The sequence below is a fragment of the Crocuta crocuta genome, unplaced genomic scaffold (genome assembly GCF_008692635.1).
Source record: "Crocuta crocuta isolate KB4526 unplaced genomic scaffold, BGI_CrCroc_1.0 scaffold69, whole genome shotgun sequence".
In the NCBI taxonomy this organism is placed as follows: domain Eukaryota; kingdom Metazoa; phylum Chordata; class Mammalia; order Carnivora; family Hyaenidae; genus Crocuta; species Crocuta crocuta.
The window spans coordinates 1,277,633-1,288,879 of record NW_027551576.1 but is presented as its reverse complement, the minus strand read 5'-3'; the positions used below and the strand labels follow the sequence as shown (position 1 = coordinate 1,288,879).

Sequence of the window (11,247 nt, the reverse complement as noted above, 5' to 3'; positions counted from 1 at the left end):
CCCCCCACCCCACCCACCCCCATCTTCTGGAAACAGAGGCAGAGAGGTTATGGAACTCACTCATGGTCACAGCCAGCAAGCAGTGAAGCCAGGATCAGATCGCGGGGTCTGTTTGACTCCTGGGACTGGGCTCTTCCCTGAAATCCCCTTCTGCTGGGTTCTGAGTCACTGCTCCCTCCCGACTCTCATCCCACCTCTCTTCCTACTGCTCTTTCTTGGCCTTTTCCCCGAAGACCCTTCTCCTTTGCCTTCCTCTGAAGCCTAAGTATCCCCGGCTCAGCTCATCATCTTGTTTTGTAAGCTGCGTCTCCGGGGATCTCCCACCTCTAACAGGAGTGTCCCCAAATCTCTCCTTTCAGCCCCTCCCTAAGCTCCAGACCCGAATGTCTAATTGCATTCCGAGGCTAGGTGAGTGGCCCAGACTCAGCAAGTCCCAAACCTGTTTCCACGCCCACAGCTATGATCTCAGCAAAGGGCATCACTATCCATCCAGTTTCGTGGAAACCTTCTTACCTCCCCTGTCTAATTAGTCAGCATTCACCGTCATAAATAGCTTTCCAACTGTCCCCTCCATTCCCCCCTCCTCTGCCTTCAGTTAGACGCTGATGGGCTCCTGATGGGCTCCACGCGACTATTGTAATGGCCCCCTGTCCAATCCCTCTGCCCTCCCCCACCCCCCCAGGCCACGCTACTGTTTCACGCTCATGAGAGCCATTCACACTCAGTTCCTTCCAGACCTTAAACTTCCCCAAGGCAGGGGCTGTGTATTCTTCACAACTGCCCTCCCTAGAGCCAAGAAAGGGCCTTGACAAGTCACATGTGCCCAGTCAAGGAAGAAGGAGGGTCTGCCAACTCAAGAAAGGCACTGCCAAAATGGAAAGGGGAATCATACTTTCATCTCTTATTAAATGTGTGTGTTTATTTATACACATAGATGAATTAAAGACAATATATCAAAATGCGAATACAGCAGTAGTTATTTATGGGTGCTATGGAAAATAGGTGATTTCTGTTTTCTTATTTATGATTTTCTTTCTTCCTTTCAGGTAGGCTCTGAACCCAACGTGGGGCTTGAACTCACAACCCTGAGCTTAAGAGTCATGTGCTCTACCAACTAAGCCAGGCAGGCACCCCTGATTTTCCTTATTTCTTAAAATACTCTCCAATCATCAGGCATTACTCGCCCAAGGCTACGCACTGGCAGCGGAAACCCTGACGGTGATTTGCCAAGGTTGAACGACCGCTGGCGTCCAGCGCGTGACAGGTGCCCGATACGCGTCTGTTAAATTCATCAGACAGTGACGGCAGAGCCAGGATGAGTCTTCCTAGGTCCTTCTCTTTTTCTTGCCCGAGCCCCACCCAGCTCTGTGACGGGCAGGCTCCCTTCACTTCTAGCCTCAGTTGCCCATCTGTAAAAGGAGCAGGTTTGAGGATGCCTTTTGAAGGCCTTTATTGTTCAAGACTAGCGGTCCGCAAAATGTCTCCGTCAAAGGCTAGACAGCAAATACTGTAGACTTCGTGGGCCACGTGGTCCCTGTCGCAAGCACTCAGCTGGACTCTATCACGCGAATGGCCAGAGAGAACACAGAAACAAGTAAGGGTGGCTGTGTCCCCAGACAGCGCTATTATGGACACGGAAATCTCAATTTCATGTACTTTTCATGTGTCCCGAAACATTCTTCTTTTTCTTTCTGCCAACCATTCGGAAACGTAGGTCCATTCTTGGCGCGCGGACCAGACAAGCACAGGCGTGGCCAGATCTAGCCCGTGGTCCGGAGTTCGCCAATCCCTGCTCTGGAATGATCCAGTTTCAAGATGGATTTGCCAGCAGAGTTAGAAACCGTCAGTCGCTGCCCATCTCAAAAAAAGGGGATAGAAACAGATTGCTTCCACCCTGGACCAAGCGAGCCGAGGTTGTTTGACATTTCTAATCTAGGCATGTAGTTGCTATAGAGAAAAAGCACGGACTATGCAGCCGCAACAACTTAGATTATTCTGCCATTTACTAGCTGTGAAATCCTGAACAAGACACTTAACTTCCCTGGGCCTCCATGGACCCGTGTGTAAAACAATGCTGATGACAGCAGCTATGCTCCAATTCACTTGTGAGGAGGAAGTCAGTTTTTATATGTGGGATACTTAAGACATGCCTGGCACACAGGAAGCAATGTATAAGGCTGAGCTGTCATCGTTATTATTAAACAAAGTATTTTCCAAAGAGGGGGCTCACCTATGACAAATCTGTACCTCTGCGTGGAGGAATTTTTCGATCGATCCCGGACCTGAGTAGGCCGCCTGTAGGCAAAGACAATGAAACATGAAAATTCAGCCTCACCCGGACAGCCTCCACCCCTTCCTGGAAACCAAGAAGTGCTTGCCTCTCTGAGCTTCTTGAAGACGAATGGCGTGCCATGCCTTTGCCCTTTGTAGATGTCGGCAAAGGTTCCCTCACTGATTTTGTGGTTTGGGTTGAAGTTATCAGTTGCCTGGACCACGTCGGCCTCGCTCCAGAAAAGACTGTCTTCAGCCAGACTCAAAAGTGTTTCCTGCTTAGGAAGGGAGGTACGCAAGTCCTAGGAGGGCAGAGAGAAGAGATGGAGTTTAATATGGAATGAATATGGGAAATATTCTTTTCCCCGGCACACGATCGGGAGGGTTTTGTTTTGCTTTTTGCCCCAGTTTATAAAAGTGAGAACCAAGGAGGTCAGAGAGCTGAGGTGAGGCCCACAGCTGAGCAACGGCTGAGCTGGCGCCCTTGTTCCTGTACGCGGCGTGCATGCGGGGGAAGTAGGATTTAGGTTCACATCACCAAGTGCACTTCTGTGCGAGCCTGGGAAAAGCAGCTCGGCTTCAGCGACTTCCCTTCTGAAAAACAGATGCACAGAGGGGCGCCTGGGCGGCTCAGTCGGTTAAGTGTCCAACTTTGGCTCAGGTCATGATCTCACGATTCTTGAGGTCTAGCCCCGGGTAGAGCTCTGCACGGCCAGCTCGGAGCCTGGAGCCTGCTCCGGGTTCTGTGTCTCCCTCTCTCTCTGCCCCTCCTCCACTCATACTCTGTCTCTCTTCCTCTCTCTCTCTTTCTCTCAAAAACAAATAAAACATTTTTAAAAATGGATGCACAGAAAGTTAACTTTTTTTGAAAGCTATATTTGCTCTTACAGTTTTAGAAAATTCGAGGGGGAAAAAAAATCATCCATGATCCCATTGTCTACTGAACTGCCATTCAAGTTTACGATAGTTCTTGTAAAGTACACGCACAGGATTTATTTTTTGAATTGGGATCATGCCATACACCTAGTTTTGATTTCTGGTGTTTTCATTTAACTGTATATCATGATCATTCTCCCAATCATTACATTGTCTTTGAAAATTATTAATTATTTTTTAAAAAACATACTTAAGTGCCCATCCTCTTTATGGGAGAGCTTCATTAACCAGGTCCACGCAGCACTGGCTTCTCGGCCAGGCACCTTGCCCAGGACAGTTTTAGAGGCCCACCAAAATGTTGTGATTTATTTTAAAGTCAGAGGAACAAAAATGAAGTTTTAGAGTCAAAGAAAATGTTTGAATTTTTAATCCAGTTTGGATTATGTTCACCGTTATGCCAATGCAATTTTAAAATATAATCTTTAGCGGCACCTGGGGGGCTCAGTCGGTTGAGCGTCCAACTTCAGCTCAGGTCATGATCTCACGGTTCGTGAGTTCGAGCCCCGCGTCAGGCTCTGTGCTGACAGCACAGGCCCTGGAGCCTGCATCCTGCTTCAGGTTCTCTCTCTCTCTCTCTCTCTCGGCCCCTTCCCCGCTCACACTCTGTCTCTCTCTCAAAAATAAATAAACATTAAAAAAATTGTTTAGGTTTTTTGTTTTTTTTAAAACAAAGGAAGGAAAAGGCCCAGGAAGGCAAAAGTGCCTAAAGACCCTCAGAAGTCATATGTGGCCCTGAACCCAAGTCGCTGAATATTCAGAGTAACTCAGACATAAACTGGGCAGAAAAAAAGGTCGCAAGAGAGGTAGTTTGTAAGCAAATGGCTTCGTATAAATGTAACATCAGTTACGTAGTTTGAGGGGAGAAAGATGCCATGTATCAGCCCTCATTTAAACACAAATAATGGAAAAGCTCATTAAAAACGTGTACTCCCTGAAGTGAACCCTCTCTAGTCACCCTGAACCCCCAGGACCCAGGTGCATTGACAGCCTGCATTTAGAATCTTAGAAGCTTGGAGTAATTCCACGAGTCTCCTTTCTCCCCATGCCCCTAACCCCTGGCTCCCCGATTGGTCCCAGGGAATATATACATTGCTTTTTTTTTTTTTTTAATTTATTTAAGTCATCTCTACATCCAACATGAGGCTTGAACTTACCACGCTGAGATCAAGAGCCACACTGGCCCCACTGAGCCAGCCAAGCTCCCCAATACATTCCCATTTAAAAAAAAATTTTTTTTAAACATTTGTTTATTTTTGAAAGACAAAGAGACAGAGCGTGAGCAGGGGAGGGGCAGAGAGAGAGGGAGACACAGAATCTGAAGCAGCTCCAGGCTCTGAGCTGTCAGTGCAGAGCCCGAGGCGGGGCTCGAACCCACAAGCCATGAGATCATAACCGGAGCCGAAGTCGGACGCTTACCTGACTGAGCCCCCCAGGCGCCCCCTACACTGGGGTTTTGAGTGAGAGCCACAAGCTGGGGAGGTAGCACCTGGGGATGAGGAAGATTTACCTTTGAATCAGATGAACCAGGAAAGTTGGTTTTCAAGGAATGAGGGGCATCTTCGGAAGGAGGCAGGAGGTGGGCTCTGGCTGGAGCGGGCCCCAGAAAGGAGGGGCCGTGGGTGTGGCCATGCCCTGGAAAGGAAGAAGACAGGTGAGGGCCTCAACCGGTTGCCACACCAAACCAGGTTCTCATTCACCCCACAAACACTTCGCGTCGCTAATGACGACTGCTACTTCCTGACGCTCCCAGGTCCTGGCCTGCACACTCCTTCCGAGTTACCTCCGTGAAGCTCTACGACAGCCCCAGGCCTGGTTCTAGATAGGATTCTCACTGGACGGTGGATAAATGGAGGCTGGGGGTGGCCACTTACTCAGGGGCACACAGCCAAGGAAGTGGCAGAGCCAGGCTTCAAGTGCACCAAGGCTTACATGTCCCACCTCCCACACCAGGACCAGTGAAGGACAGGGCGGCGATTAGCTCCGGAGCCCTCCTTCCAGAAAGCTCCATGGCAGCAGTAATGGCAATGACCAGCCTCCCCAGGGCAGAGGCAGGAGAGGCCACCGAAGCAGTTTGGGAGGCCAAGGAAGGTTTCACAGAGGAAGGGGCATTGGACCTCGGCTTGAGAGATGGGGAAATGTTTTTTCGAAAAGTGCACATGAGGTCAGAAGGCATGGAGGGAGCGCGGCCGGCTGAGCGGATATGGCAGCGGGGAAGCCCGGGCATGCAGAAAATATTCCAGGCACGCTCAACTGGCGAAAACCCTCAGGACAGCCGCAGGAGATAAGGGCCGTTGCCATCTCCCCTCTACAGACAGTGAAACTGAGGCAGAGAGCACACAGGGGCTTCAGATTCTTTCCAAGGGCACAAGTCATGTGTGAAGTCGTGTGAAGAAGACTGAGGGGAGAGAAGGTCTGAAGTGTAGTTTGCGGTCTAGGAAAAGCCAGGTTAAGGAGGTGACATTGCCTCACCAGGCTCCGCCACGAGACGAACCTGAACACTAACAGGGCAGCCCGGGGTCAGAGGAACTAGAGAGGGCGTGGGCCAGGGGTGGCACGGGCCGTGGTGGCTGGTCCACGCAGAAGCAGGCCTCAGCCAGGAGCCAGGAGCTTTGCATGTCACCCTCCGGAGAGACCCAGCGACCCCATGGCCGGGACAGTCTCTGAGTATCCTGGGGCCAGCCCTCCAAGGGAACCTGACCTTGACCCCAGGGTTGCTAGCCCAATCCATTGCTTCAGGTGTTTCTGGTTTACAACATCCAGAAATGAGTGATTAATCTGGAACTTTGGCCATTAAAAAAAAAATTTAATTCCGAAGACTGAAAACAGCACCATGCCCAAACTAGAATCGGGCTTGCTACATATGAACCCAGGCAGCTGATAAAACCAAGCTCATGTAACGCAGGCTGAGGCTCTTTGACCCCCACAGGGCCCAAGAGGAGGGGCGCCCTAAGCCTCTCTCCCTGGGGTGGCTGTTCCAGACCAGCTGGTACTTCTAGACAACTGACCCAGACACCTGCCGCTCTGTCAGATCAATCCCCCACATTCGCCCATGCTTCCCCTGGGCTGCTCCCCGCACTGAATGAGTGTGGAGGGGAGACGAAGGGGAGACCAGGGTGCTGATCCCCCTAAAGACACCAGGTGGGCCTGCCTCAGACACCCCCACCCAACCTTCCCACCCTCTCTTCTTCCGTTGGGCCCCAAGCCTCTCCCAGCCTTGCCCAGCACCCACCTTCTCCATTTTCTCTCAGGCATTTGTCCTGAGAGAACCCTCCTCTCTCTCTCTCTCTCTCTCTCTCTTTTTTAATGTTTCTTTATTTAGTCTGAGAGAAAGAAAGAGAGAGAGCGCACACACACAAGTTGGGGAGGCGCAAAGAGAGAGGGAGAGAGGATCCCAAGCAGAGCCGGACGTGGGGCTTGATCTCGCGACCCATGAGATCATGGCCTGGGTTGAAATCAAGAGTCAGCCACTTAACAGGCTGAGCCGCCCAGGTGCCCCTGTCTGTGCCAATCCTTCTGCTTCTCAGGTGACCTAGTCCAGTGGAGGCCTCTGCCCAGGCCCCGCCTTCTCTTGACCTTGGCCCAGTACCCTTGGCCTGTGTCCCCAACCCGTGGTCGTGATTCTCCATCTCTTAATTGTTGGCCATGTCTCTGTGCCGCCTCACTGCGAGTTACTTGATGTTTTTCTTTCAACCCACTTGAGTTCACGTGCTACGTATTTAGCTTTGCAACCCCGAGCTTTTTGTGCAGGAGATGTACGTCTTTTCTAACACACATGCTCTCTCGGAGCACTGGGGAGCCAGGCTCCACACCCTGGGGGACGGCGGCTCTACGCCGCTCCAGGCCGCTCCATTTCCCTTCGGGTGTTTCCCTCAAAGCTCTGCCCTCTCCCCGGCCCAGGGCTGCCCTCACGACGGGGCCTCTCGCCGCACACATGGTCCCTCTTCCTCTCCCTTTGCCCACTGACTCCCCGGCCAGCACTGGCCTCACGTGAACCATGACTCTCTGGTCTGGCTTGATGCCTGGGGTTCGCCTGAAAGCTGTGCAAGGCCTCTTGGGTCGGGAGGGTGGTCACCGAGGTCTGATCTTCTGACACATGAGGGCTACTAGCTGGAGGAGGGGCTATTTACCCCTGTGGTTTGCAGGGAAAGCCCAATGGGATGTGAGCCAGGGCCAAGGGGCGGGCCAATCAGAGGAGAGCTGGCCCTTGCTTTGTGAACGCCTGGCGGAAGCGTGGGGTCAGGGAAGACACTCGTCTTCACCCACGCCGTTTCCAGATCAGGAACCCTCCACGTGTCAAAACGTTTACTTAAAAAAAAAAAAAAATCCTAGAGAAGTCTTTCTGGAACGTCTGCGTTCCCAAGGAGAATACCCTGCATCTCGTCCCGCTGGCTGAGTCACTGAAGGCGTTGAGGGCAGAAGGTCAGAGCGGGGCGGTGTCTGATCTGGGGGTTTCTGCTGCCAGCCCCGCGGCTGGCGGTGCAGTGGCCCCTACGGCCTCCTCATCTCCTTTGGTAGCACCGGAGAGAAACGGGCTGGAGTCCCGGCTCCTTCATTAGTAAGATGTGAACCTGGGCGACTTGTGCTTCATTTCTTTGGGCGTTGTCGAATGTAAAAAGAGCAATAGAAGCCCATTCTTTGTAGAATCATCCAGACTGAATCGACAAGATGGCAGTTAGAGAGCACAAGGCTCTGGCACACAAGGAGTCCCGAAGATGGTAAAAATATGTGCAGAATAAGAGATTCTGACTGATAACCCTGTGGCCTCCCCGACAGCTAACGCTTCGTGACAGTATTTCAGCGACTAAAGCCCTTGTCTCTGAATCTGTTTAATGAGCTGCTCACGTACTTTCCTCCTTCACGTCTCTTNCCCGAGCTGGATCCTGGTCCCGCCACTTTCTCAGCCATGGGGCTTCGGCAGGTTATGCGCCCTTCCCCAGCTGTCCTGGGGGGGCAGCCAGAGCCCCCCATCCCTGTCCCCCCACCCCCCGCCACCAGCTCCAAATTTTCCACTCCAACAAGATAATCAGTCACCTTGAACTCTGGGGCCCGAGGAAACCTTAGGGTTTTCCCAAGAGAAGACAAGGTTCAGGTCACTGATGAGATGTCCAAACCTTAGTTTGGGCAAAGATAGGCCGCTGGCTTCCGCTCTCTGTCTGTAGATTGTGTTCATCGTCTCCGCCCGCCCGCAGGGGCACATGGGCTCCCGAGGGCCATTCAAGAGGCTGAACGGTGCGAAGGCATCTCCAGGGGAGGCTGGTGTCTCGGGAGCCGAGGCAAGGAGCCGCAGAAGAAGTTGCAACCCCCATCACCTCCTCATCTGGACCAGCGGTCCCCTGGGATTTCCCTCTTTTACTATTACCCTTCCCTTTGGCCACCAGCCAGTTTCACAATTGCTTGAGGACCACTTCCCCTTATCTCTAACTGCTGCTCAATGTTCTGCACTTGTTTCTGCTTGTTTTTTCCTTTAGCTACAGTTAACAATTCAGACTTCCTGGGCTAGAATTATTTTCCCAGCTTCGACTGATCTGGGGTGTCTGGAATGCTGTTAATTTTAACTGACACTTGGGGCGCCTGGGTGGCTCAGTTGGTTGGGCGGCCGACTTCAGCTCAGGTCATCATCTCACGGCTCATGAGTTCGAGCCCCGCGTCGGGCTCTGTGCTGACAGCTCGGAGCCTGGGGCCCGCTTCGGATTCTGTGTCTCCCTCTCTCTCCCTGCCCCTCCCCCGCTCATGGCCTGTCTCTCTCTGTCTCAAAAATAAATAAAACATTTTAAAAATTCTGACATTTAATGAATGCTTACACGGTAGCAACACTGAGGTGTTTGATTTCTGACTACAACACGATGCCATTGGCTTTCACTATTGTGCCTACTTTTTTAGATGAAGAAGCTGAAGTAAAGAGAAGCTAATAGTTCTCCTGCCAGAAAGAGGCAGGATTCAAATACAGCTCTGTCTGACGCAAAACCCCAGGCATGCTCCCCGCAGCCAACGCTGACCTTGGCTTCAGGAAGAGCGTCAATGAACTGAGATTTCATGGATTTGGGACCTTCAGATCACAGGAGAGCAGAAGGGAGGCCAGGCCCCCAGGGAGGGGTGGTGAGAATGGACACCTGGGTGTGTGTAGTGATGCCCCTGCCCTGACCCCGGGGAAGTCATCCGCTGGCTGAGTCCTTCCATCATTTGGCAAACTGTCCCTGAAAACTTCCATGGGCACAAGGCAATGGAGACAAATCTGAAGTGGCCTGAAAGGATAGCAGTGTGTGCGGCCCTTAGGGACACAGGCATTTAAGTAAGTCACACTGCTCAGATGCCACTTTCTACTTGAGCAAATCACTCTCCCTTTCAGCGCCTCAGGGGCTGTAGAACAAAGCAGGGGGGCGCCTGGGTGGCTCAGGCAGTTAAGCATCCGACTTCGGCTCAGGTCATCATCTCACAGTTCGTGGGTTCGAGCCCCGCATCGGGCTCTGTGCTGACAGCTCGGAGCCTGGAGCCTCCTTCGGATTCTGTGTCTCCCTCTCTCTCTGCCCCTCCCCTGTTTGCACACTGTCTCTCTCTCTCAAAAAAAAAAAAAAAATAAAACATTAAAAAAAAATTTTAGAACAAAGCAGCAGGCTGGTACTCAGGAGAAAGGCGGGGGTGGAGGGGCAGGCAGCTCCCCTCAGTGCCCTCATCACACAGCTGCGAGGGTAAGGCGTCCCGTGGAGAACAGACACACAGGTCATCAGGCTCCCAGATGGGAGCCAGCAGCAGGTCCAGCCCGTGCTGGGGGCTTGGGAAACCACGTGAAATTCCTGGGCCCCGAAGCATATGACCTTGGCAGGCTGTTTAGCTTCTCTGTGCTTCAGTTTCCTCATCTGTGAAATGGGGATAATCATAATACCCAACTTGGACAGCTGAGGATTAAATACGTCAGGATCCCCTAAGTGCTGAGAACAGTGTCCGGCAAGCACAGAGAGGGCCTCAGTTACAGAGGTATTTTTTTTTCTTTCTATAAAAATGATAACAAGTGGTATACATTCTGTTATTTGACCTTTTTTTGCTTTTTTAATTCAAGATATTATGAGCACGTTTCTACATATGTAAACAGATCGACATCATTTTTAACAGCATTGTTGTATTGTTGTGAGCAACTGCCATTTTACCATCCCCCGTGGTTTTTTCCTTTTTTTTTTTTTGCTATTTTTTTAATTAAAAAATTTTTTAATAGTTTTATTTATTTTTAAAAGAACAAAAGAGATAAAGTGTGAGGAGGAGAAAGGCAGAGAGAGAGAGGGAGACACAGAATCCAAAGGAGGCTCCAAGCCCTGAGCTGTCAGCACAGAGCCCGATGCAGGGCTCAAACTCGTGAACTATGAGATCGTGACCTGAGCTGAAGTCGGACGCCCAACTGACTGAGCCCCGCCAGGCGCCCCAATTTCTTGCTATTATCTGCTGAGTTGAATACTCTTACAGATACATTTCCTCTAAATGAAAATTTTAATTTAAAATACCTGGGCCTGGCAAGGCGGCTGGCCTCACGGACTGCCCCGGTCCCTGTTCATCTTCAGTGCTTCTTCCAGAAGCTGCCGAAGGCCTTGCCGCCTTCACGGCATCGGGGAAGTCTAGGAAAGAGATTTCAGAAACTGGTTTCCCTGAAACGAGTAGAAAGAAAGAAAGTTACTATTACTCAGTGAAGTGGGGTCGTCACCAAGAGGCTGGGTCTAGAAGTCAGAGAGCTGGGGCCTATTCCTGGCTCCGCCTCGAATTCTCTCCCTGCTGGGTCTCAGCCTCCCCGGGAAACTAGTAGGGGACGCGACAATCTCCTGTGATCGGTCCAGCGCTGACGCGGAGTCACACAAAACTGGCTTCCACCCCTGCCAGCTGTGTGACCTTGGAAAAGACACTCTCCTTCTCTGAGCCTGTTTCCTCACGTGTACAACGGGGAGGAGGGTAACGATAGTGTCTGCTTGCCTGGGAACACGGACGGGAAAGGGCTCTGTAGCCTCTACACCCCCTGCACACGTGAGGAAAGTAAAGCTATGCACCCCCCCCACCCCCCGA

The 11,247-nt window shown here is 51.6% G+C and overlaps 1 protein-coding gene across 1 annotated transcript in view; it reads right to left on the bottom strand.

Moving 5' to 3' along the window:
• The window catches only part of IRAK2 (interleukin 1 receptor associated kinase 2), a 59,695-nt gene that overhangs the window by 21,054 nt on the left and 27,394 nt on the right, over positions 1–11,247 (bottom strand). The window contains exons 3-6 of the mRNA XM_077751507.1: positions 10,698–10,838; positions 4,715–4,839; positions 2,379–2,573; positions 2,231–2,295 (exon numbers count right to left, since the gene is read on the bottom strand). Of these exons, the coding sequence (XP_077607633.1) occupies positions 2,231–2,295; positions 2,379–2,573; positions 4,715–4,839; positions 10,698–10,838 (526 nt within the window). The remainder of the gene's footprint in view (positions 1–2,230; positions 2,296–2,378; positions 2,574–4,714; positions 4,840–10,697; positions 10,839–11,247) is intronic.